The sequence below is a fragment of the Scatophagus argus genome, chromosome 22, assembly GCF_020382885.2.
Source record: "Scatophagus argus isolate fScaArg1 chromosome 22, fScaArg1.pri, whole genome shotgun sequence".
Taxonomy (NCBI): domain Eukaryota; kingdom Metazoa; phylum Chordata; class Actinopteri; family Scatophagidae; genus Scatophagus; species Scatophagus argus.
In genome coordinates this window covers 14428689-14454140 of record NC_058514.1, presented here as the reverse complement: position 1 = coordinate 14454140, position 25452 = coordinate 14428689, and the positions used below count along the sequence as shown (strand labels likewise).

General features: G+C 40.0%; 2 protein-coding genes across 2 annotated transcripts; both read left to right on the top strand.

Annotated features, from left to right (window-relative positions):
• The first annotated feature begins 1660 nt into the window (after positions 1-1660).
• LOC124053851 (serine/threonine-protein kinase pim-2-like) lies at positions 1661-6944 on the top strand. Its single transcript, XM_046379403.1, has 8 exons — positions 1661-1924; positions 2766-3266; positions 4269-4363; positions 4466-4513; positions 4635-4841; positions 6109-6286; positions 6391-6561; positions 6766-6944. Exons 1-8 carry the CDS (start codon positions 1867-1869, stop codon positions 6858-6860), a joined length of 1353 nt encoding a protein of 450 aa, XP_046235359.1. The 5' UTR covers positions 1661-1866; the 3' UTR covers positions 6861-6944.
• Positions 6945-20419: 13475 nt separating this feature from the next.
• LOC124053725 (fish-egg lectin-like) lies at positions 20420-22460 on the top strand. Its single transcript, XM_046379159.1, has 5 exons — positions 20420-20536; positions 20632-20868; positions 21022-21242; positions 21362-21486; positions 21769-22460. The coding sequence occupies exons 1-5, from the start codon at positions 20488-20490 to the stop codon at positions 21908-21910; spliced, it is 774 nt and encodes a 257-aa protein (XP_046235115.1). The 5' UTR covers positions 20420-20487; the 3' UTR covers positions 21911-22460.
• The last annotated feature ends 2992 nt before the right edge of the window (positions 22461-25452 follow it).

Here is a 25452-nt window from a genome sequence, read left to right as displayed (position 1 = left end):
AAAATAAACCTGTTTATATTTGAGCGGTGGTCTCTATAACATGAGCCCCTCAGTTTGAATGGGAATGATAATGCTTCATATTCTCCTCCGCAGCGTGATGTGATTTGATTTTACCTGGAAAGCAGGACGCAAACAATATCAGAAAAAAAACAATTTGGTGCAATTTGGCGTTGAGTCGGCCAGCCAGCTGCTTGTTAGGGTTCACAGGTGTGATGTATGGGTAATGGAGAGAGTTGAAAGCCTGCAGGATGCTGAATTCAGCCTAATGCTGCACTGAAATGGATCCTCAGTGAGGCTCCTATTTCTCAACACATTTCCTCAACAGGTTTTCCACACTGAATACCAAATAGCAGCAGCTGTTGCAGTGTGGCCTGGCTGCGCTTGGGTGGGTTTGTATTAAATATGTTTCCTCTTAACTTGTATTGCAGCTGTATTTTGTCAAACCTAAGTACCTGATTCTTGCATCTTCAGAGAGAATAAATCTCGAAATCTCTCACAGAGATTTTTCACAATCTCTTGCACAAATGTCTGTGCAGATTCTCCCAACCAGAAAGTGATTGTTTTTTGTAAGAAGTCACAAGATGAAAAGGAAACTGCTTGTGAATCTAATTATTTGTCATATTTTACAAGCTATGCTTTATTTTTACTGTAAAACCTAAATAGAAAAGTAACTAGCAATGTAGCATAGTATCTACCGCTGTCAGATAAAAGTCCTATGTAATTTGTGGATGTTCACATCCCTACAGCATGTTAATATAATGTCAACTAAAACCCCTAATGTTGCAAATGAACTATATTAACCAGCATTTGTTTCATAATAGCATTTTAGCAGCCAATTTTCAATTTTACGTGTCTAGTTGGATATGGAATATTTCATAGGAGTTTTTTGCCACTTCTGCATTGAATGATTTTATGTAGAGGCTTCCCTGTACAGAGAAACATGTTGTCACCGGTGTGTTCAATGTACCATCTGAGAACAGCAAATTGTTTTCCAGCTTAGAGGTAAACCATGTCGACACAGACACGCAGATGTTCACTTGTTCCTCTGAGGTGCTTCAATACAGTATATCAGCAAACTGCAATGAGTTAAAACACAGGTATACTGTCCAGTACATGCAGTAATCAGTGTGTGGTGGTGTGGGGGTATCACATCTGTCTCATGGACAAACTGACTGAAACTATGAGCCTGTTTTCATCATTTGTCACAGCCTGGAATCATCAGGACATCAGGACAGAAACCTACTTGATACATCAGGATATTTTTCTTCACAGTTTTACCCACCCAAATGCATTCAATACATTTGAGGCAGTTATTTCATGTGAAGTAGGAGAAAATATGTCCTAAAGAATTTTAATGATGAAAAACATGTATTTTATTTATTTTTCATTGAGTTGAAGGACTTGATAATTAGTTTGATGTAATTTTTCATAAGAATCCCACCAATCCAAAACATCCTTGCCAATGACAAACATGCAACTAGTCTTTATGTGTGTGTGCGTACAGTTGCATACTGCGCTGGACGACAATATTAGATGTCATTGATGTTTTTAATTTGTAAACCAAAATTTCATTGAAAGTATTTGAAAATTCACTCATGTTTTATTGTATTAATGAATATGTAGACATTGGAAGGCTTAAATACAGAATTAAATAATGCGGCCTGCAGTAGAATGTTCATGAAGGTAGAATGCATTAAGGAGTTGGAATGTTCTAAATGTTCTTTCAAGAGTCACCACATTCTGTGATGCGATCTACTTCGCTTCAGAAGACGCATACGAACACACGTAAACTTTGATTTGTGAAAGCTCCAGATATCACAGTCACTCATTTTTGCGTAAAATCGCGTTTGAAATAATTTCAACAACATGATGCCCTCTACGTCTAAGCAGACTCAAGACCCTCTGGCACCTGGGAAAGATCAAGGTAAGGATGAAGTCCTAGAAAACAGATGCTCTTCACAGCTCAGATTGCTGTTTATCTGAAGTGTTAAAAAAAGAGGAGAGTTTTGAACACTGCTCTTAAATTGTAGATATTTATCGAATCAGTACATCAAACCAACATTTTGGTCCCTGCAGACCATCTTTTGACTGTGAGATCTTTGTTCTGACTTGAGCTTCAAGTTGTTTTTGATTTTTGCATTTTTACCCAAGAACTCAAGTTTTCCTCAGACTTAACCAAGTGTTGTGAGTGCCTGAACCAAAGCATAAAACTGTTCATGATATGTGGGAGATCTCTTTAATGGTTTTCTCATCCATTTGGTAGAACACATTTGAAGTCTTGATAAAAAATTGATCAGACTTAACTTATTGTTGAGTTTTTATGTTTTGAAAAGTTGAGATGTCCATTACTGGTGAAAGAAATAGTGTGAAATATTAATTTGTAAAAGCTGAATGTTAAATAAAGTTCTCTGATTATAAACTGTTGTAAAAAACGAGTCAGTAGTGGTACTGCAGGTACAAGTAATAATGATTCACCAAAGTCAGATTTAAGCACAAAAACATGCATACATATAGGGCTTACTTTGATGTATCTGAATAGAATAAGAAAGGGAATCATCACATTTTTGTGGATCACAAAATTGGTTGATCAAAGGATCTTCAACTTTTTTATCAAGCCACACAGACACTATGATATAAATTACAAAGGCTGAGGTGCATGTGAGGATATCATGGATAAAGCCATGTTTCCAATGTGAGCATGGCTGAAGAGAATACGATACAGTTGTACGTTGACAATAACCAAATTACTGGATTCCTATTTGTAGAAATCAAGATCAATAACCTTAAGCCAGACTCCAACTCTGAGGAGTACACCTGTGCGAAGAGAAAGGCCAGTGCTGACGATGTGGAAATGGGTCCTCGCAACACGTCCGTGGAGGAAATCAGGGCAGGGAAATGCAAGAGGAAGGCGAGCCCTGACAGAGACACACCAACGAAGAGACACAGGGGGAGCTGCGAAGCCACAGACTCCACTAACCCTAACAATGTGTCTAGGGACGAGGTCAGAAACAAGGGAGGAAAAAGAAAGGCCAGCAGTCAACCAGAGACTCCCAACAAGAGACACAGAGCTGGCAGTGAAACAAATGCTGCCACCACCAACACCAGTGAGCCAAACAGAAGTTTGGGAGAATATATCAAGTCTGGACAGAGGAATACCAGCACTGGTGGAAAGCCTTCCAAACACAGACAGAAGGACTCTGAGCTCAGGCAGAACGGTGGCACTTCATTTTCAGAAGAGGAAGTCCCCAAAGTGAACACCAACAGAAGTGAGTTGAAAATCTTAATGCAGTTCTTACATGCCCACACACTATGTACATGGAAAGAGTTACTGGCCGCTGGTTGATCATTCCGCTTCTCTGTACTGGCTGTAAACAGAGCCCTTCCTTGACAACACTGTAAAAGTAGGCTTTGAAATGCAGTCAAGCCCAATATGAAACTCCAGCAAACTGAGTTTGACAAATCAAGAGGATGTCTTTATAGTTTAGTTAAAGTTTTTAGAACCAAATTCACAGCTGATATGATTCCATTGGCCAGTAACTTTAAACAAAAACTGTCCTTTAAAGGAATAGTTTGACATGTTGGAAAATAGACTAAGTATGGAACTGGAGGAAGCCATTAGCTTTGCTTAGTGTAAAGAGTTGAAGCAGGCAAATGGCTAGCAGCTACAAGCCAAGAAAAACTCAGAAGCTGACCGATGCATATATTGTGTCTTGTTTGATTAATTGACTCACAAACAGAAATGTAAAAATGACAATTTGCTTGATGGACAGTTTTGGGACTAACTAAATGACAAACAACATTTTATTCATCTGGCCCATGCATATATGCAGCGACCCCTGGCGACAGTGATGTCAAAACTCCAGAAAGTCAAAAGTACCCGGTTGTTGCCAAGAAATAATTACAGCATGCATTATCCCCTTACAACTATTTTTACATTTCTGTTTTTGAACAAAGTGAACAAAAAGGTTCCATACAATATATAAACAGACAAACTTTAGAAAAAGCCAGGCTAGGCTTTTCTATCCTGACTGTTTTCTCCTGCTTCTAGTCTTTGTGCTAAGCCAAGCACCAGGTGTCATTCGTTTGAATTTGACAACAGAACCATACAGCAACTGTCAGCTTGAAGCAAGATAGCGGGAGGTGCAGTGACTGTGTCTGAACTCCCCTTTGCATTATGCCTGAACAAAGATTGAGAGTTAGAGGTAGTGATATTGTGAGCATATGTTTCTCAGAGCTGCAGTAAAACCAAGATGTGTATTGTCTTGTAGATGATTTCGAGACAAAGTATCGGCAGTTCACCAAGATTGGAGAAGGAGGAGGTGGATGCGTGTATGCTGGAGTCCGCCTCACAGATTTTTTACCGGTAAGTATCACATCCACTGTCCCTCTCTAAGACACACATATACACAGTTAATCATTCAGCACATCCAAACAAAGTGTAAACCGTACTGTTTGTGTCTTGCAGGTGGCTATCAAACACATTACAGATGCAGCTGTGACATATGAAGTAATGGTGAGTTAACTGATCTCTGTCCCATCAACTGCACCATCATCCCAAAGTTTAACTCCCATGTTAGTGGATTGTGGATGAAGATGAAAACCTTGTTGTGTTTTTTTGGGGGGTGGCTTGACAGGTGAAGAAGATCCCTCTTGAAGTGGACCTCATGCAGAATTTTACAGATGGACCAGAATCAGTTGGGAAGTATGCTGCTGTCTCCCTCCTGGACTGGTACTACCTGGACAATGAGGTGATCATCGTTATGGAAAGGCCACTTGCCTCCATGACCCTCTCCAAATACGTCAGTGAGAGAAAACCATCTTTGAACGAATCTGAAGCTAAGGTACTGAAGCTGGGTAGTGGATGTTTGTGTGAGTGAGAGTGTGGTCAGTCAGAAGATCAGTTCAGGGGCCTGTTTCAGAAAGCAGGTTTGACAAAAACTCTGAGTAAGTTAGGCCTAAAATGAGGGAAACGCTGGGTTAAGAAGGTGACTCAAACCCGAAACAGGTAAATCAAGCTCCCCTTTACAGAGCCGAACTGCTGCTTCATGTCCTCATTCATTCGGTCACGCACATTTTAGTGGAAACCGACAGAGTAATTACAGTTGAAATGTCCTTTGACTGAGGATCCTATAGATGAGGAAGCTGCTTTAGTTTCCAGGGAGTTGCGTTTACATGAAATGAGAATTTTGAAACCCAGACTGAATTGCTTGTCTCATCCTGATTACAGTCAAGCAGATATATTTATAACCTCATCCTTCCTAACATCATATCTGCTGCATATTGAAATAAGCACTGAATGATGTTTACTTTGTTTAACATGTCAGATGTTATTACAGTAAAGTACAACCATAAGCCTGTTCCACTTAAGCCTGACATGACTGATTGCACTATATGAACATACATTTTTAGGTTCAATACCATTTCACCGGTTTTCACCTGTGACACTTTAAGAGTGATTAAATGCTCAACTTGTGCATTGACCCGAACAGCAATTTTTCCCCACGCCAACTCTGTCCTTCGCTGTTGCTGCTGTGTTGCTGCTGCTGCTAAAGATGAGCTTGTGCTCGACGTATGCATGCATGATGACTTCTAGTCCTATGGATGAAAAATGGGGTGGGCCTCTTTTTCTCACTGGCCGTTGCCATGGTGAATCACAGTATCGGGGCTCCATTGAATATGGCTTTTTATAGTCGTGGTGCACAAGCTTAACTCAGAGTCGACCTACTCTGAGTTGAACCCACTGATTGAACTAACTCAGATCAGCCGTTCTGAAACCGGAAACTCAAGAGTTTTCCATCTTAGAGTAAATCAACTTAGAGTTTATGGTTAAACTCAGAGTTTGTTGAACCCTCTTCTTGAAACATGCCCCAGGTCCTGTAGGCTGTCTCCAGAGCAGTTTTCTCTTAGTGAATTTAAAATCGCTTACACACTTGCAGATTCTTTTTGTTTCATTTAACCTGAGCCTGGAAATTTCAGACAGCAGTTTTTCTTCTATTATTTTCACTGAAATGTTTAATTAACACTGAATCAGGATGTGCATCAGGAGTAAATACCACCTTACAGCCCTTTGCTCAGCAGCTCTTCTGTTCCTCTCTGTCTCTATCTCAGCTCCTCATGTCTCAGTTGGTGAAAGCAGCCATTGAAATGCACCGTAAAGGAGTGTTTCACCGGGACTTAAAAATGGCAAACATCCTGGTTGATGTCAGCTCCACACTTCCACGTATCCGCATCATTGACTTTGGCTGTGGAGCTTACGTGCAGAAGAAACCCCACCGTTCTTTCTCTGGTATGATATCTGACTTCTGGACTTGCTATTCATTAGCCAGTTTCTGAAATATTTATTTTCATGTTTTTCAAAGTCCCTCTTCATTGTGTCTTTCTGTCTTCCAGGTACCTATACACTTGCCCCTCCAGAGTGGTTCCTCCACAGAAAATACAGGGCTGTTCCCACTACAGTATGGCAACTGGGAGCACTGGCGTACCGCATGCTGCACGGTACCTTATTTAGCACCTCAGGATTCATCAACCAACAGCTTCAGCTCAGCACTGAACTTTCACAAGGTAGGACATCTGATTTGTGTATGACAAAGCGGCAAATCTGAGGCATTGCGTTTGTTCCTGAGGTTCATTTTATATTTCTATGGACCAACCAGGAGAGAGGAATCTCCATTAGATTTGATTTGATGTGACACGACATAAATGTGTTAAGTATATCCTTAAATGAACATTCAGCTTAAATCACTTGTGTCCTCTTCTTCATTACAGACTGCCAAAATTTTTTACGGCTGTGTCTGGCCATAGACCCCAAGGAACGTGGTACTCTGCGGCAACTTCGGCACCACCCCTGGCTGATACACTGATGTGCAATGCTACACCTAAGCTGGCCCACTTTTTCACACTCATATCATCTTATCCTACCTATCCTCATCCTACCCTGTTCTTCCTCAACCTGACTTAAGATGTGTGCCCACCAGCAGCTTCTGATGCTGTTGGGGGTCTAGAAGTTGATTAAGACTTCTCAGAAGCAGGAATAAAATAAAATAAAAAAAAGCAACATTTGACTATAAAGACTTTGTCAAACTGTGACATTATGCAATTTTGTGTGTCTGCACTTTCAGAAGTTGAGCATCCTTCTTATCAAACCTGTTCAGTTCGTTTGCATTCAGACTCCCATTAAATAAAATATTAAAATCAATTTTTTTATTCCTTTGTTTATTGAAATCAGTGGACACAATAATTTCATTCAAACACATCAAAAAACATTTATAACACATTTACGTAATTAAGACCACTGAGAAAATTTAGAACCATTGATTGTGGTTCAACCATTAGTCTTGTCTTTTTTCGTTTGTTTTCACATTTGCATCAGAGGAAGAAGGATGCTATGTGAGTTTTCTCTGAAACCCTCGCTGGAATTCCAGAGAGGGACAGACCCATCAGAACCATCAGCTGAGGTAGCCTACGTCTTGTGGTCCTACAGTATCACATACCTTACAGTGTGTTCAGATACACTGTTCACAGCTGTGCTGTTCTGTCCAACAAGGGTAATCACAACTCTATATCTACACCACAACTGTAAAGGTGTCACATGTCTCTCAGTAGAGAGCTATTCCACTGGTCTCTTAATTCCTAACAGTTCTACATCCATTCTGCATGAAAGTAAACAGGTCAGAGTAGTGGGAAGAAACTACACAACTGGTTGATCATGAACGCTGCTCCTATTAAGAAACAACATTATGCTGTGAGGTAACAATATTGTTTTTTTACGTTAATTTTGAGAGGTTATGCATTTGTAAATAACCTGGAAGAAGGTGTAAACAGAAGGAAGTGATATCTGAGGTGTTCCTTTTCGGCAACACCAAAAAGTAATACCTGTCTCATTGTAGGCAATGACACCATACAAACATGGCTAATACTAATTTAATTACTGTTTGGAAAATAATACAAGTTTCAGAATTTTTTAAAAAGATTATTATCATGCATTTGTGCCATTATAGAACTGGGCGTGACTATGTATTCCAAACATATAGCATAAGATCTGAGTTAGGTTGAGAGGAGTGGATTTTGGTCTAGATTCATATTCTGATCATGTTGCTGGGGATGGAGACTGGCAGTTTTTAGTTATCTTTGTGTATTTCTCCTCTGTCAGTTTGATGTGAGAGGATTTCTTAAATAACCTCCATCCTCCATCCTTCCTGTTTCTCACTGTGACTTCCAGCCAGGTGCTCTGCAGTGCTGACAGCAGCTAATGGATGCACAGACTCGAGTGCCGACTCACACTATAAAATCACACAATCAAGCCTTCTTTCCCTGCGTTTTTAATTTTCTCACCCAACACTATATTGGTGATCAATCAACTCACAAAAAACACTTGCTGGAGCTCTTATCTTGCCACTTTGACTCTTGACAAAATTTCAAACAGAAACTGTAACCGTTAACTAAGCATCAAGGAATTGAAACTTATTCTACCTTCGTCTTCCATCTGATCTGATCTGAAAAGGGTGTTTGCTGAATGCCTGGAATGTAAATATGAAATGTAACGGTTTGTTACTGTTAATGTTACTTTTTCTACATCCTCAAGTCTCAAGACTGATTTGGTACAAATTGGTGCAATATTTTATTTGCACCACAGAGCAGAAATATTCATCAGGACTCTTTCACCTCTGGCAAAAATGTTAGTGCTTTCATCTCATGCTGTCGCTATAGCAGAAGTACATTTGCATGAGCACTGCAGCTACAATGAAAGATACTCTGCTGAAAAATGCCAACTTGACCTCTGATGTTGAGGACCGAAGAGTAAGCGTTAATAAGTGGTGCAGCTGAGTGGCTGCATCTCTTTCATGTTGGTGGGACTGCCGGTGACAGTCACCAGTGCTGGCTCTACATAAGCTTTGCAGGTATCACACATGAGATCTGAGACAGATTTTATTAAACACAGCTGAACTTTAATCCAAGCTCCCGTGCGTTCGTGATGTAAATTGATGCAGACGTTCAAGCACAGCTGATGATGGAGCAGCAGTGGAGATGGGACTCCTTAGCAAATCATCAAAAGACTCTCCGGTTGATTAAACAGATTAGAAGCTACTCCCCTAGCATTTGGAGGTTTGAAGTGTGCCCTATAATTAAAATAGGGAACTTAAATATTTATTGGTGGTTTAGTCACACGCAGCTTCTAAAGCACTTTCCACAGCGGCAACATCGACAGCCTGTGAGGTGATTGTTTCATATAAACTCTGTCCAAAGTGAGGGTTTGACTCTCATGTTTTAAAATAATGTGATGAACAAAAATATCATGCAGTTAAAGCTATACAACACACGAATGAAAAAACAGGCCACACCTTGCAAAGTCTCTGATATCTGGAGTTAAAACACCACTGGAGGGCCCTCTTTCCCTCCACTGGTTTCTGTTATTTATTTATTGATTTACCTTGATTTGTTAAAAATTTGACTGACTTAATTCAAGGCTGTAGTCAGGATTTTACAAACTAACCTTGAAGAAAAGAAAAATTGATATGGAAAACTGTCAATTCAATTATTCAATATATTTATATATTATTTTTGGCTAATTTTGCAATGCAGTGACGTAAAAGTTCTGAACATGTGGTGGCTGGTTCTGTCAAGAGTACATAAGAACAACAGCTATGGGAAATGTTCAGCCCCAGGGCCTTCAGCTTTCTGAAAATATGGCCCCTTGAACAATATAGTTAAATAGCTCAAATAGCCCTTTTTAAAACCCTGTGTTTATCATCAGCCTGGAAAGGGGCCTGTTGTGGTTGTGCCTATGTGGACACTGTCAGAGGCACCTGCAGACCTAACATTATTGCACTGCTGCGAGAGCATCTTCGGTAGGTGGTCAGAGCAGGTGATTGGGAATAGAAAGCACCAGAGCTTCACTATTCATACAGACACATTCACAACACACATTTCTGCAAATGTGAAAGTGTTTCCAGGTGACCTTTCAGCATTCTATAAGTGCTTCAAAGCCAAGCTCAGAGTGACTCTGTGATTTATCTCAGCAGCAGAGGAGATAAGCTACAGGCTTGGGAACAATCTGTTAAATGATAATAGGTGCTATTAGCGCAGGTAGGTTTGGGAGCCTAACAGTGATTATTTTAGTTTCTTTTCTGCATTTAAATGCTCAGAGGAAACTTGAAAGTTCCTTTGTTCATTTAAACACATGAATTTAGAGATGTGCTACTGGCACCCTGAATGAATGTATGCTAAATATTCACTCTTCTTTTAGCTCCAGTTTGGTCTTCATCAATGACCGGTTCCTTAGCAGCTATGTTCACTAGCTAGTTGCTAACTCTCTGCCGTTTGGTGCCGGGTGGATAGTGTAAGTTCTACGGCTGGAAACAACGCTAATAAGAGTAATGTTGAACCAAAACAGCAAAGTTGGGGGCCTCAAAACTAAAAGCTGAAAGATGCTAAAATGCTCTGTAAATCAGCATCATTTTCTGTCTCTGCAAGCAATCATTTCCATATTACACATAATTATTTGTTCATTTGTTAACATAAAAATATTTACCAGTGCAACTTTAAAGCTCAGGCAAGTGCAGTAATGAGAGTTAAAGTGCTAACTCGTACATAAAGATTCATTTGGTTCATTCGGTTTGGGCCATCTATTAACTTGAAGAAGAACCCAAAATAACTTTGTCCCTGTACAAACAGAAGCATTAAGGCCCACACACTGCAGTGAACGAAGCATTGTGTGTGGGCATAGTTACTTATCACAATGAGACCTCTGTTGCTGTGATAGATGGCTTCTGACATCATAGGGCGAGTGGAGTCATCATTCTCCTGACTCATGGATGAACAGCCTCTAGTGCATATACAGGTATATACCCTGAGGCTCTGTGGAACCCCAAGGCACATGGGCATCTCCATCAGCTCAGGTCCCACAGGACAGCTGGGACCTGTCTGTGCTAGAGGTGCCTGTGACCTTCGAGCATCAATCTGTCAGAAGGTTTAATTTGACTGCTTGCTTCCCGGAGAGAGGAGAAAACAAAGGTTCGGGTGACGTGGATGTCTGTGAAGCGTATGCTGCATTGAAGCCCCACAGCACACTTTCTGATAACTTATGATCTCATTAAAATGTACGGTACGCAACTTCAAGGATTTATGAGTTTACACCTGACGTCTCATACCTGCTCAGCAGCCTGTAAAATAAGTGTGGCTGTTTATCAATAGACGGGATGTAACTCTGCCATGTCCGATTTAGGGTCAAGGTACAGAGTCAACAGGAAAACAGCGCTGAGTTATAGAGACAGAGGATAGCGAGGTGAGAGAGAGGATATATTAGCAGGTGACACTATGTACCGTACATAAACCTGAAAGCAAAGGACCAGCCAAATGTGATGTGTAGTTACCAGACAGCACATTCTGTCCTCATAGAAACTACTTTTTGGGCAGATATTTTCCTTTGGCTGGCCTTGATGGCACCTTCAAATGAGACTGTTAAAACACAAAGCCATTCTTCCCTCTCAGATAGCTATAATTGAAAAGGTTTTAGTGGTTTGAAGAGGTAAAATTCACAAGGAAACAGCAGAGATGAGCTACCAGTTGTATAATTTAGTTTGTTTTGTCTTATCCTGTCAAATATTGCAGGACCCACCAGAATTACAGGCTGTATCCAAATCATGGTCAGAAAAAACCCAGTGATGGTATTAAAATATAAGTTTGACTCCACTACCTGAGTACAGTGTATTTTAACAACAGGAAATCATAGTTATGATAACAGTTATAACTTTTGGAGAAAACATAAATTTGCATAAAGTATTAAATGTTTGCCTTCATCCTGGTGTTAAAATCAGTGACGTGAAAACAGTCCTTGGACTTTGTACAAGGTGCAATGCAGCATATAATGTTGGTATGAGAAATGTCCTCACTTGGCAGGTTTTCTTATGGCAGTTAAACTGGCAGTATGAGGTTTTTTTTTTTTGCTTTAACAGATCTTTATGAATCAAACGTCAATTGCATAATTTAATAGCGATAGAATAGTGACACCACCAGCATTTGGACTGATTTCTTAGAAACTTAATGGATCTTTTTATGTGGAGGAGGATGTAGCTGATTCTTCAATATTTGTCTTGAGTAAAGGACACTGATCTGTACCAGAATCATTACATAATTGATAACAAAAGATAATTCGGTGCATGTAAAAACAGTTCACAAAATAAGTTCTTGCCTGAGCTGTAGCCTTAAAAAGGTTTAGGAACAACACCAACACAAAGCATCTAATAGACACATTTAGTTCATCTTTATAATCTTTGATCTCAGGCACATGGGTGCCTGCATTAGTCTTATTTTCAACATGGAACCATTTCCTCATTAATACTACATAATGTTAGTTTTGTGATATTACCAATTTACCTCAGGATAACAAGTAAATGAAGCCACAAATCATTCCACTATTTAACACCTAAACACCATAAACTCCATTTCTTCTTCTTCACTGGCAGTGTTTCAAATGAATATGACACCCTAACAGCCTGTGAGTGCTTTGTACTTGATTTCTCTCCTGGTTGCTTTATTTACTTCATTACGTATGTGTGTATGTATCATGGATTTGTCTCAGTCCATTACCCTGACCTTCAGTACCTTTCTGCGATGCTTTATGGTTTGCAGGTGGTGCAGCAGCTCAGCTATGACTGACAAGGTCATCATATGTTTTTTCTTTCACGAGTTAAATGTTTAAATATGAGGTCTGTTAGTGTGATGGCAGTTCTGTCCATTTGTGCTGGGCATTTGTGAACAAGATGTATTTTTATTTTCTAAAACAGGGAGAGCTTTGTAGAAAATGGGAAGATTTATGGATACCATTGTTTCTGGGTCCATAACGTGGCCTTAAATGATTTTTACTTCTTAAATACATTCTGTCAGGCACAGACAGAACCAATAAAATCCCGTTCAAATAGAGAAGTATTTCTAGAAGGTTAACTGGTAGCGATGTCAAATGTTTCATTATGAACATGGCACTTGTCAGGCTGGTATTGTTTCTCATTCCACTAATGTGATAGTAATTTACAGTCAGTAGGTTTGTCATTTTTTGTAACAACTTACTGAAATGTTTGGACTTGGTGATGTGTCATTATGTTAGCATATTCAACATAACTTAAATCTACATTAAATGCTCTCAGATGAACATAAAGGCAGCAGCAGCACAAAATATGCACATTCTTGGAAAGGGTTTCAAACGTTGTAAAACTTGCATAGTGCTCTGTTAAAACATTTGGGGTAGATGGGAGAGGGTTAGAGTCACCTAAGAAAGTCTGCATAGGGAGGAAGAATGATGTGGTCTTGTTCCTAAACTTCATTTAGACAAGAGCTGCTTAGCCAATGACCAGATCGCAGTCCTGTATATTATCAGAATCACGTGAACAGGGATATGCACACTCACATAGTAAATGCCATACCCTGGCTGTCCAGCAGATATCAAAACCAGGATCTGACTCGAAACCGGGAAACGAAAAAGTGAAATTTGCATTTGTGTGTATTTGTGACATGTGCTTGAACTTTGGCCACATATAATCAATGAGTTTTAACTGTTCCTCCTTATTTTCATATACTTTGCATCAATAAATCATAATGGTTGTGTTTGTTTCATGATTTGGCGGTCTGTCCAGTGCGAGGTTTCAGTGCGAGAATGGCTTTGGTGAAGGTGAACAGATGTTTGTGCTCATTATGCACCCTTTAAAAGCCACAGTTCAGTTTTAGTCAGTTTTAGTATCACGTCTGATATTATTTTATGCTGTCTGAGATGTTCATTTTTGAAAGGTAGGTCAGCTCAACCTATGTAGATTACTAACTTCAGTATACCCTCTGCTCCTGGCATCTCCTCTCCTTACAACAGACAACATTTGAATGATTATCACTAGTGCAAAACTTTTAATTATTACATACCGCAGTCTTAAATACCATTAAATGTCCTAACTTATTTACGCTAAAAAGGTTATACTTGTATGGTGAGTGACACGGCTAGGTGAAGTAAAGGGCCACACGGTGCAGTGAAATACCATTGAATGTGGGCATACTTAGGCACAGTTAGACCTCTGTTTCTGTGATAAATGGCTTACAACATTGAACACTGGATAGAGTCATCCGTCTCATGGCTCCCCGGATCCCTGAAGTCCTTGAGGCTTTGTGTAAGCTCAGCTTAGGTATGCACCTCCATCAGCGTCTGGCCCCGAGGACAGTGGTATTCCCTGGGGCTAAGAAATGCTGGACATGTGTGCAACTTTCGATTGCCAGGATCAGAGCAGACTGTAAAAGATGTGCGATTTAACTACTAGCTTGAAAAGGGAGATAAAGGCTCACTTGGTATGGATTTTTAAAGGCTAATTACTAATACTAATGAATTTTTGTGAACATTTTATATCTTAAAAATATTACTTTACTCTGGAACAGGTTAACTTTGAATCAGAATATTCCATTTACAATTTCTTTCCTTTCCAAATTTGCTTTTGATGGGTAGAGAGCACTTCATATTAAAACCCCCGAGTCAGTGAAATTAAAAATAAATCTATCATGTGTATTTAAAATACAAAAAAAACAACAGAGACGAGAACCAACAGAGACAGAGAAAGCAGGTAAAGAAGCATTCAACTTGCAGTAGACATTTTAATATCCCCATAAAAGGTAGAGCAGCATTCTGAAGGATTTATGAGTTTACACCTGATGCCTCATACCTGCTCAGCAGTCTGTAAAAAGTGAGGCTGTGTACCAATAAACACAATGTAAAGCTACCACATGCCATTTAGGGTCTTGGCAGAGAGACAGGAGGAAAATGGAGCACTCAGTTATGGAGCCAAAGGACAGAGAGGGAAGAGTGTCAATGTGGAATAAATTATGCACAACCTGGACAACCAGAAGAACTGTGCAGTGATAAAATACCTTCTATGACTAAAAAAAAGAAGTTATCATGGACCTGACTGCCATCAAATCTTGTTGACTCAGAAATATTTTTCCCCTGATGGTATGATGTGGTGTATGTCTCAGTGTTCGCCTCTTACTCACAAGCCGTCTTGATGCCGCATGTTGCACACACGGGAAGAGGCGGGTTGTGGGAGGAAGAGGAGGAGGCGAAGGGCTCTATGTGCTGAATCAGCGGGAGCCCGCATTACTAAACAGCCAACACAAACTTACTGATGGCATTCACATGTCAGTTACTGTGCATCCATTAAAAAACAAGAAGAAAGAGAGGAGATGGAAATGAAAGATAAATTCATATCTGAATCATCAGTGCTAATACCAGCCACTCAACAGTGAATACCTGCATTTGTCAAATTGACTTCCTGCTTGTGCACATAGCTATGCTGTGCTGTGCTGTGCTATTATACAGCTGCGTATCACTCCTCATTACAATTAAAGTGAACGTAAAGTGTAAAGGTGGTGGGGTGCTCCTTAATATCTGGCAGCATTGTGGGAAATGAGAAGATTCCGAGTTAAGTCTCAAAATGCTGCCAAAAACAAAAGATTTCTTATTGTCACATGGTGGTGAGGTCTTGTCTTGGTTTGGGTTTTTTGTCTCGTCATTTCCTGTTTTTCTCTGAAAAGTAACTCTCCTCTCCTTTCAGGTCACTTGCCCTTCCTCATGTGTCTCCAGTCTGATTGTCTCCCCGATTACCCGATTGTGTCCACCTGTCCCCCATTACCTCCATGTGTTCAAATACTCTGCGTTTCCCTTGTCTTGTGCCAGTGTGTTTCGTCTTTGTGTGATCACGCCAGCCTTTCCTTTGCCACAGCCTTGTCTTTGCCTTGATTTCTGTTGCTGTTTTTTCCTCTTTTAGAGTGATTTTTCATTGTATCTTTCATAGTGTAAGTTTGCCTTAGTTGAGGATTTCTAGGTAGTCTATTGTTTATTTGTCCTCTGTAGGAGTGATTTTTGGTTTCCTTTTAGATCATATATTTTCACAGTTAGAGTATCCTCTTCTAGAGTGATTTTTTTCGTTCTTTGTTATTTTCCCTAGTCTTATTTTTGCCTCCTTTTGGAGTGATTTTTAGTTCTTTAGAGTAGTAGCTCTTTTCTTTAGTAATTTTCATAGCCTTTTGTTTTTATCTCCTTTGAGATAATTAATGTTTCATAGTGGAGTGTCTCTTAATAGAGGAGACCTTCTATAGGAGTAATTTCATAGCCTTTGTGTTAATTTCACTCTGCCTTGGGGAAGTCCAGGTTGATATTAATAAAGTCTGCGTTTATTCACACGTGCTCCACGTGTGAGTCCTTCCTGAGTCGGAACCTGATACTTATTTGGTAAACACAGATATTTTCTTGCAGTTAAGGCCAACAGATCCATCAAATGACAACAATGAGTAGTCCTGTATTGTTCTAAAGCATTGTATTGATCTGTAGTGATCAAATGAACAAAAAACTGTGCGTGCGTGTGTGTGTGTGTGTGTGTAATTTTCCACAGGTGTTCTGGACACAGACCAGAGCCACACCAGCTACATCTCATCATTGCGATCAAGCCTCTATCGGTATCACCACTTTCACCAAGTTGTAGTTCCTGCTCACTAACTCCTCCTGTCATTCCTGCCATAATAGTTAGTATTTTATTTGTCGTGTTACTTCTGGTAAACGTATTTGTCCTCTCCCTGCAGTCCTGTTTAGTGTGGCTCTGGTCTGCAAGCCCTTTATCTCTGTAGCCTTGCTTCCCCACCCTCCTTGTCCCAGCTTCCAGGCCAAGCCTCAACCTGTTTTCCAGCTATGTGCCCAAGCTTCCACAGGTCCTACTTTCCCTTTCCCCCTGCCTTTTTTTTTATTTAATTTTGCACTAAGCACAGGGGCAACAGCTTTACGTACTTTCATGGCAATGAGAGGAAGGTGTGGCAATGTCACTGCAAGGGGAGTGAAGAAGATGACTGCAAGCTATGTTCATAATTTGTTGTGTCACTGCAGCTCAGTGATACTTTAGACTAAAAAGACTGGCTCTCTAATTGTGACCACAGTATGCTGTATTAGGGTCCTTGTGCAGGACTAGTTTGGTACTAGTAATCAATGTTAGCTTTTTCTGAACGATTATAGCTTAGTGATTTTTGCCTTCATGTGACCAAGTGATCATGATCTACGTCTAACCATAAGCAAGTGGTTTTCTTCAGCCACACTCTGATGTAGTTAAATTGCATTACCCCATTCACATATTAAGGTTTATTCGCAATTTGAGTAAAATCAGATAATCAGAACATTACATACTACTGTAAAAACAAAAGCCAGTGATCAGATGGAATCTTCTAGACAATATAAGTAGATTGTTTTGGTCTAAGATGGTGTGTGTGTGTGTGTGTGTGTGTGTGGATGCAGTGGCGAGAAGCTCTCTCAGACCTTGCTATGTTTTTGGTTTTGTTTACTTTTTTTGAGGAGGAAGCAGGAAGTTAGTGGTTGACTGGCACTGACATGCATGCTGTGTCGGACACACATGCAAAACCAGACTTAAAAAAAACAACACTGAAAGATATTCTGGGAACTGCTGCTCTAACAAGTTGTTTCAGATGTACTCATATGAATAGTTGGCACAGTAACACATGTTTTATGTTGTAAATGAGGAAACCAGTTTAGAAAATTCTCTTGGCATCAAGACAAAGCAAAGCTCTTGCATGCCATTGCGTACCATGAGAATTCTGACAATTCTCATGCTGGCATGACCCGTCTCAGGTTTCAGCACATCGACAATGAGAAATCTGTTCATTTACAAGAACAGTGTGCCATGCCAGCCCCCGCCCACAGACATTACTGTGCCAGTGGATATTTCCTCCTTAAACCTGTTTTATTCATGTCTTTATCAACTGAATATATGAAATCGGGGTTATGACAATATAATCCAACAAAACCTATTAAATCCATCCATCCATTTTCTACACCACTTATCCGTCAGGGTCGCGGGGGAGCTGGAGCCTATCCCAGCTGACTACGGGCGAGAGGCGGGGTTCACCCTGGACTGGACCTATTAAATATCAAACAAAAATAAGACTTTGAACAAATTGTGTAATCATGTAAACTTTTTTTTGGATAATATGTCCCTTCATTTACAGTTCTCTCTGCTTCTTTGTCACTCATCAGACTTTTGCTCTCATTTTTGGGTTTGCAGTTTCATTACTTCTTTTTTGCAGTTCAGTTCTGACACAAACTTCTGGCAAAGGCAGGTTGTTTTTGTTTTTTTTGTTTTTTTTTTTTTTTTAGGGATGCATCCCCCATTGGCTAGCGAGTTTTTGAGTGACAGGTCAGTGACCTGGACGTTATTCTTTTTCCTTCAAGGTTAATAAAGCATGGATAATATATTGTCTGTACTGTATGAGAAGTTTTGTTGAGTGACATTAGAAGTAAAATCAGCTTTTCTAGACTTTTAAGCCTTTAGCTTAGCTGTTATTGCTAGCTAAGTAGTCTAGCTCTTAGTGTAATGTATGTGTTTGGTTTAGAATAAATCATTTGTGAGATATGTCAAGTAATCTTATTTGACAAAAATGTTGCGGAGCATTCCAATCCGATACCACCAAATAATGGAGAATATAACTTATAATGTAGTGTTAGAATTTTGTACGTGCCATTGATAATGTTATTATCTCTATATAACACTGGTCTGTACAATACAAATATTTTTATCGTCTGCGTTTGCTGTGCGTGCAGATGCTGTCATTGTATGATGAGACATCTTTGTGTCGTGATGAACAGCAGTGAATCTGCCAACACTGGCTATGTTATTAAAAAAAATGATTTTATCATTTTATTATCCCCACATGTGTTGGCAGGGAAATCACCAGAGGAGGAGCTTCCTGAAGCCTAGTACAGTGGGCTAAATTTTGTTTCCAAATAAAAACCTGAGTAACAAAAACCCATTGTGTCATATGCTGCCCCTTTAACTGCGTCTTTGCTTTCATGAACATGATTATTGCTGTTCTCCACGGGTGCTCCTGTTCTACAAAGCTTTCCTATTTCCCATTTCTTCTCTCTAGAAAAATAAATACATAAATAGATAAATGGACAATTGAAATAGAAAAATCATTAGATAGATAGATAAACATGTATGGTACAGCTTAAGATTATCTACAGTCGCCTCTGTCAAATAAGATACCTGCATTAGCTGTAAACTGTAGTTGCCAGTATAAGATGCAGAAAGACAGTTTGTGTGACAAAACACAAAGGGTTTTCAAAGGATCTGATCTCTTCCTCTTATCTTACATAAGCATAAACAATTTTGAAATACCTGCTTCCCATCTCACACACACACAAATCAACATGCGTACACAAACAGCAAACTAAGTGAGTGAGTAACGACTGGTTGTGGGCTGAAAGTAATCACAGCCCAATCACATTCCAGGCAGGAAATGCTTGGAAATGTACAACATCAACAGGACACTAAAGGCCTTCATAAAGAACTCAGTGGAGCTGTGAAAGATAACTCTAGAGATCAACTCAAAGCCAGTTGTGCAAGTTACCATCAAGTGTGTCATACACCAAGGTGATATGATTAGTGTGGTCAGATGGTATCAAAGAGAGGGACGATGATCAGAATGAAGGGGGCTTGATGTGCCAGAAGGCAACATTACAAATGTTCAGCACAGCTACAAATACCCTGGGATCCTGCAGGCTAATGCTAACCACGAGGAGGCCTCAAAGAAGTCAGCCACAGTGAAATACTTGCAAGAGTGAGGCAGGTCCTGAGAAGTCCGCTGAATGGGAAGAACAAGGTCCAGGCTATCAGCGCATGCACCCTGCCTGTCATCACATACCCTGCTGGTATAACAAATTGACCAAAGGAGGAGATAGAGACTATTGACATTGCGACTTGATATTGACATTATAAAACAACAAAGATCCAGGAGTACATTAGGAAGATGGGCCCCAGAGATGACCTGCTAACCTCAGTCAGCAGAAATGTGGCAGCAACAAGTGTGTACAAGCTGTGTTCAGCTTAGTGTCCTGTGGAAACACGGCTGTTGTTGTTTTTGTTTTCTGTATTTGCAGTGCCTTTCTGTAATGTGTTGTATGCATTTGCATTTACTGCTTATTTAACAATGAGGACAACAGGAGGTTAGTCCTCACAATCTCCCACTTAAAACCACAATTTGTTTCTTTTAAACATCCGTTTTTGTACAGATGCAACAATTCAGACATCCAGAGATTTAAAGGTCCTGATTGGTGGACTAAGTTACCTTTGGAAAGAGCAAAACTAGTTGTTAAGTTTGCACTAAGCTTGGCTTCTGTGGTTTCATTTCAGAGGTCATAACCTTTCGTTTAGTGCTGGTAGGCTTGACATGGCAAAAGCTACCATACCAGATGCATACTTTAGATGTGAGCTTACAGTTAAACATTAAAAGACTTTCCTCATTCCTTGAACACCCTGCACAACCAGCTTTTTCTGTGGCACAAGGTTCAGACCCCTGGTCTTGAGTATAAAAGCAAGATAAATCAGATGTCATACAGGACAGCAGCTCCACACACATACAGAGTTACATCCAGAGGTTCAGTGCTGGCTGCAGACTTGCAGAGACAACATGAAAGCAGCCTTTTTGCTGTTGCTGTGTTACTTGGCCACTGGTTGTGGTAGGTCACTGAAATTTGAATTTGATTACTTTTCTTAAAACTGATATTATGTGTTTTCCGCTCACATCAATGATAATTTTGTGTTTTTACTGCAGCCTGGCGCTGTGATGAGGGTCCACGGCTGTATAACGCGGTGCAGATTGATGCTGGGCAGGGAAAAGTCATTGTAAGAGACACAAACGGCTTTGTGTACTTCCTGCTGGGGAGGTCTTGGTACAGAATGACCACCCTAAGATTCAAGCATTCCTCGATTGGACCTGCAGGACTTTGGGCAACAAGCACTGCAAACAGGGTCTACAAGTTTGTATCTGGAAACTTTCTGCTAGCCAATGGTAATTATTATTATTATGTTAATTTCACTGTTAGTGTAACCATTTAGTGCTGTCCAGTTCACCTACTAGGTAAAAAGATGCCAAAGTGACAGACTGCACATAGTTAATAGTCATTTCTTGCTGATTAACCTGTACCTCTCTGCTGGACTTCAGGTCTGTCTCTGCAGCAGGTGGATGCTGGAGGTGATGGTCAACTTGTAGGAGTTAGTACTTCCTCCCAAGCCTACTGTCTGAGAAACACCATCGCCTCACCCTTCAGTGGAGCAGGCACCCTCAGCTGGACTGCTCTGTCAAGGGTTATGAAGTACATCAGCTGCAGCCCAGACAAAGGATGCTGGGGAATTGACACAAGTGATCGCATCTACTTCACACAGGTTGGACACTGCAGCACCATTGAAATCCTCTATGTTTTAATGCTTGGATCATTTAGGGATTATTAACCTCATTCACTCACTGACTATGATGTCTCATCATTCACGCTTCTTTATTTCAGAGAATGATACCAAACACCTGCCAAGTTAGTGGCTGGGTACTAGTTTCTGGGGCTGCGATAATGGTTGAAGTGGGAACTGATGGAAACGTTTTTGTGGTGAATAAGTCTGGCCAGGTGTACCAAAGGTAAAGCAATAACATTTGAGATTATTATTTTCATTTGTTTGTTTATGTTTGTGTTTCTAAATACACCCTGAAGCATCCACAACATTTTAGCATGTAGGCCTGCTGCTAATAAAAATATATGAATGATTATTATCATGCAATTATACTTTGAAAGGGCATTTTGTCTTGCACACATGTGCACCAAATGAATAGTGCAAGTGAACATGATGCTGCAATGACAGTGGTATATTATACATGTTTGTAATACATGTACATACTTACATGTGGTTTCTTTCTCGACAGAGTGGGCATCTCCAGTCGTTACCCACAAGGCACAAGTTGGTCCTTGATCTCAATGTGTACAACAATCCGCCATGTGTCCTATGACCTGCGCACCCTTTGGGTGATCTCTAACTCCGGTTTGATCTTGAAGTGCACACACTGATAGTACCTGTATGGCAGGTGTGATATCTTTTTCACAGGCAGAAATCTCTTTAAGTAGCGTTTTGGCTGTCATCTCTATTTTTCTTCAGATTATTCAGTGTGAACTACACAATGAATAAATCATTTGCAAATTTTTTTTGGAACTATTCACTGGTCTTATTAGGCTACTCTATATTTTTACATTGAGAACAGTGAGGATTAAAGCTGCAAGTAATAAATTCGAAATTTTAGTTCTGAAATGATGAAGCATCAGTGCATAACTCTAATTATTGTTCAGACTCTAGAATATTGCTTTATGGGTAAGTCTCTTGGGACAGACACTAGAAATGGCAAATAACATGGCAAATTATTTTTTATTCAAATGTATTGTACTGTGAAACATGAATGATAAATGACAATAACATTAAGAGCGCAAGAGTATCTTAATGCAGTAAGAATGTTCCTTTAGGACAATGGATGATTTAAATATATCAGGCAACCTCCACCTGCCAGGTGCCATACTTTCTGATGTGTTAATAAATGATAATGAATGCAATTTCATCTGGCTGTTGTCATGCTGCTTGCAAAATGTTTATGCTCCTGTAAAAGAGCAAAAATAAATAAGTAAAGCATTAATTCATGTCACAGAGTTCTAAAATACATAATATATATAAATATATACAAACAAAATGTAAAAAAAAACATGTAATATTTTAGAATTATTGATTGATAATTGATGTGATGACAGTCAGTGGTGATTGTTTTTATTTTTTATTTTTGATTGGCAAACATGACGAAGGATAGTTGCCAGGCAATCAGTAAAGTTTCCAATTACAAGGTAACATCTGGGAATGTGGTAATTACACACACACACACACACACACACGCACACACATACACACACTTTCAGCACTTATTATCACCCTCGAATTATACCCATCAGCCGTGTTTGGAGAGGCAGAGTGGTGTGATTTAGTGAGGACAACAGGGACTGAAGGGCTGTAGCAGATCAGACAGGTGTGTGTGTGTGTGTGTGTGTGTTTGTGTGTGGAGGACAGAGACGTGTAAGTGTTTGTGTGTGACCTCCATGTTCATGTTCCCAATCTTGTTGAAAACCACAATTCAACGTCTTTGAATATATCAAGGTGGTTTCTATGGAAACCAAATGCACTCAAAAAGATGAGTGAATGCTCTATCAAACTTCTATTTTGAATAGTAAACATTTCCCTTCAGCCTACAGAAACGTCTCTTTGTCTATTTTTACATGGCTACTTTACACTATTATAGTTCTAATAGTATGTGTATGCAGCTCATTGCCTATTCCACCTTTTCTTCAACTCCTTTTGAAATTCCTATCACCTCAGTCCAATGATGAACACAGAAGCATGAGAGAAGATTGAATATCAGCTTTACTAATATATCAGTATAATGCCAGATTACTACTTTTTATAGATCAGATTTCTATTTTTAATAAGCTAGAAAAAAACAACGGTGGCCTCTACACACTATGCTGACCTGGCTCATGTTCTTCAAATGTGGCTTGAAAAATTCAGGCTAAAGGTTGTTTTCAGCTGTTTTCAGCCTGTTAGCCTTTTATTTTACATTTTACAGGGAGGGGGACCACTGAAAAGTGTCCTGAGCAGCTGCATCGCTGCCTGGTTTGGGAACTGCACTGTCTTGGACCCTACTTTGACACAGTTTCTTTCCCCAAGCCATCAGACTCTTAAACTCCTAGAGACAGGACTGACACAGTCATACACATACACTGCACACAAACACACACGCACACCCACCTCAAAACTTTAACAACCACACCCGAATGTCTTGTTGTATTGCAGTGCCTTGTATGTCCTCTTTGTGTTGAACTGTGTATATACTTGTGAATATCAGTGCATGTTTCTATTTTACTTTTTTTATTTCTATTTTTGTTCTTTATTTTCTTTATTGGGGCGGCACGGTGGTGCAGTGGTTAGCACTGTCGCCTCATAGCAAGAGGGTTCCAGGTTCGAATCCCGGTCTGGGCCCTTCTATGTGGAGTTTGCATGTTCTCCCTGTGCCTGCGTGGGTTTTCTCCGGGTTCTCCGACTTCTTCCCACAATACCAAAAAACATGCACATTAGGTTAATTGGCTACTCTAAATTGCCCCTAGGTGTGAGTGTGTGGTTGTCTGTCTTTGTGTGTTGGCCCTGCGATTGACTGGCGACCAGTCCAGGGTGAACCCCGCCTCTCGCCCGTAGTCAGCTGGGATAGGCTCCAGCTCCCCCGCGACCCTGACGGATAAAGCGGTATAGAAAATGGATGGATGGATTTTCTTTATTTATTTTTTACTTAGTAGTCTTCTGTGTAGCACCATGTAGCATCCTGGAGGAACACTGTTGTGTGTTGCACATACATAGCTGAAATGACAAGTACAGATCCTTGAATCCTTGACCTCCTCACATACATGTAATTACAATGTGCTACATCACACACACATATTGACCATACAAAAACTCCTGAAGTGTCAGAGAAAAACAGAATACAAAAAGAGCAGATGTTAAAGGCATATGTTTAACTGCATTCTGTGTTTTTTGTAGGTTTTTCTTCTTTCGTGTTTAATCTGCTCCTCTCTGATTGGATGAGAGAGCATCAGCAGTAAGATCAACCGAATACATTTCGAGGTTGAAGTGATAACGTTAGGTTTAGCGTTCCCTCCAGAGAGAATACACAACTGCTCAGATGTACAGTATTTTGTGCATTTTTACAGGAACTTATTGAGTGTTCAGCCCTTGGTGGCATATTTTGGCACTGAGTGTTTTCCCCTCCTGTGGGAGTGGGTTTCAGAGTGTGACGCATTGTGCCGTGTCTCTACTGAGCCACAAAGTCCACACACGAAGGAGGTCGGGCTTTAAAACAGGACACTGTTGTTTGTTTCCTGTTTCCAACCAGCAATCAGATCTGGTTTCCGAAACAATGACCACCATCTTTTCCTAACTGTAATCAAAGGTTTATTTAATGACAAAGGTCCGCAAAACCTTAACAAAGTACTCATTTTGACCCAAACTGTGATCTTTCCCTCAACCTAACCCACATTTTTTGGTGCCTAAACCAAACCAAACCTTAAACAAAGCGTTATCACATCATCAAACTGATGATGTATTTTTTAAAAGATTTTTAAATATCACAGACAAATCATGTTGTCCTGCCAATAGTGATGCTACATCAGAAAATGTTTCCATGCGTCGTCTGGGAGGTCATGATCGGTAACATATTTTCTCATTTGATTGGGAGGGTTGTTCTTGCTGACTGTTGGGAAACCTTGCCGAAGAGCTGTGGCAGGTGACTGAAAGCAGACTTGTCACAGACTCTGTTTCTAAATGGAAAAAAAGTGATTTATTTAACACAGTGCAGCTATTTCACACTGGCAAGTCAAAAGTGAAAAGCGAAAAACAAACGACTAACTAAAGAGGCGACCTGTCTTAAACGTGAAATATTCAGCTTGTGTGAAATGACTTAAAGCGACTATAATTGATACTTTATAAGGACAATATATCAAATCACAGCGTGAAAACAATGTGAAACGTG

Coding starts and splice junctions, on each gene's coding strand:
- LOC124053725 (XM_046379159.1), top strand. CDS start 20,488: ATGAAAGCAGCCTTTTTGCTGTTGCTGTGTTACTTGGCCACTGGTTGT. Junction 21,243..21,361: donor ATCGCATCTACTTCACACAG/GTTGGACACTGC, acceptor TCTTTATTTCAG/AGAATGATACCAAACACCTG. Junction 21,487..21,768: donor TCTGGCCAGGTGTACCAAAG/GTAAAGCAATAA, acceptor CTTTCTCGACAG/AGTGGGCATCTCCAGTCGTT.
- LOC124053851 (XM_046379403.1), top strand. CDS start 1,867: ATGATGCCCTCTACGTCTAAGCAGACTCAAGACCCTCTGGCACCTGGG. Junction 4,842..6,108: donor TGAACGAATCTGAAGCTAAG/GTACTGAAGCTG, acceptor TCTCTATCTCAG/CTCCTCATGTCTCAGTTGGT. Junction 6,562..6,765: donor CAGCACTGAACTTTCACAAG/GTAGGACATCTG, acceptor TCTTCATTACAG/ACTGCCAAAATTTTTTACGG.